At 67.4% G+C, this 356-nt stretch overlaps 1 protein-coding gene across 1 annotated transcript in view; it reads left to right on the top strand.

Moving 5' to 3' along the window:
- Positions 1-356, top strand: part of LOC104285641 (cAMP-specific 3',5'-cyclic phosphodiesterase 4D-like) — a gene marked incomplete at its 5' end in the record, with an annotated part of 4,527 nt that overhangs the window by 682 nt on the left and 3,489 nt on the right. Inside the window, one exon of the mRNA XM_009884110.1 lies at positions 63-112. Within this exon, the coding sequence (XP_009882412.1) occupies positions 63-112 (50 nt within the window). The remainder of the gene's footprint in view (positions 1-62; positions 113-356) is intronic.

Genomic DNA, 356 nt, shown 5'->3' with positions numbered 1-356 from the left:
GGGAGTGGGGGACAGGACACTGCCCTGGGGGTCCCCACCACTCAGCCCCCCGCTTTTCACAGGCGAGCATCAAGCAGCAGCCTGCCCTCCGGGAGCAAGGGCAGCCTCACCGGTGAGTGCCAGGAGGGGGAAAATGGGGGGGAATGCTTTTAGGGTGAACTGGCTGTCCCTATATCCCCAGGGATGAGTCCTGCTGGGCCCTGGGGGGGTGCAGCAAACACCCCCCACCCCCCACCCCCAGTCAGGGCAGATCTGCGGCTTTGCCCTTTGGGATCCATGTCTGGTTTTTGGCAGCTCCTCCCGCCTGGCCGCCCTTCGCGCCGTGGCGGCGGGGGGAAGGTCACCGCGGGCGGCAA

Source organism: Charadrius vociferus, unplaced genomic scaffold (assembly GCF_000708025.1).
Source record: "Charadrius vociferus isolate BGI_N301 unplaced genomic scaffold, ASM70802v2 scaffold3124, whole genome shotgun sequence".
Lineage (NCBI taxonomy): Eukaryota > Metazoa > Chordata > Aves > Charadriiformes > Charadriidae > Charadrius > Charadrius vociferus.
Note: the sequence above shows the minus strand (reverse complement) of the source record. Positions and strands in the feature narration are given on the sequence as shown.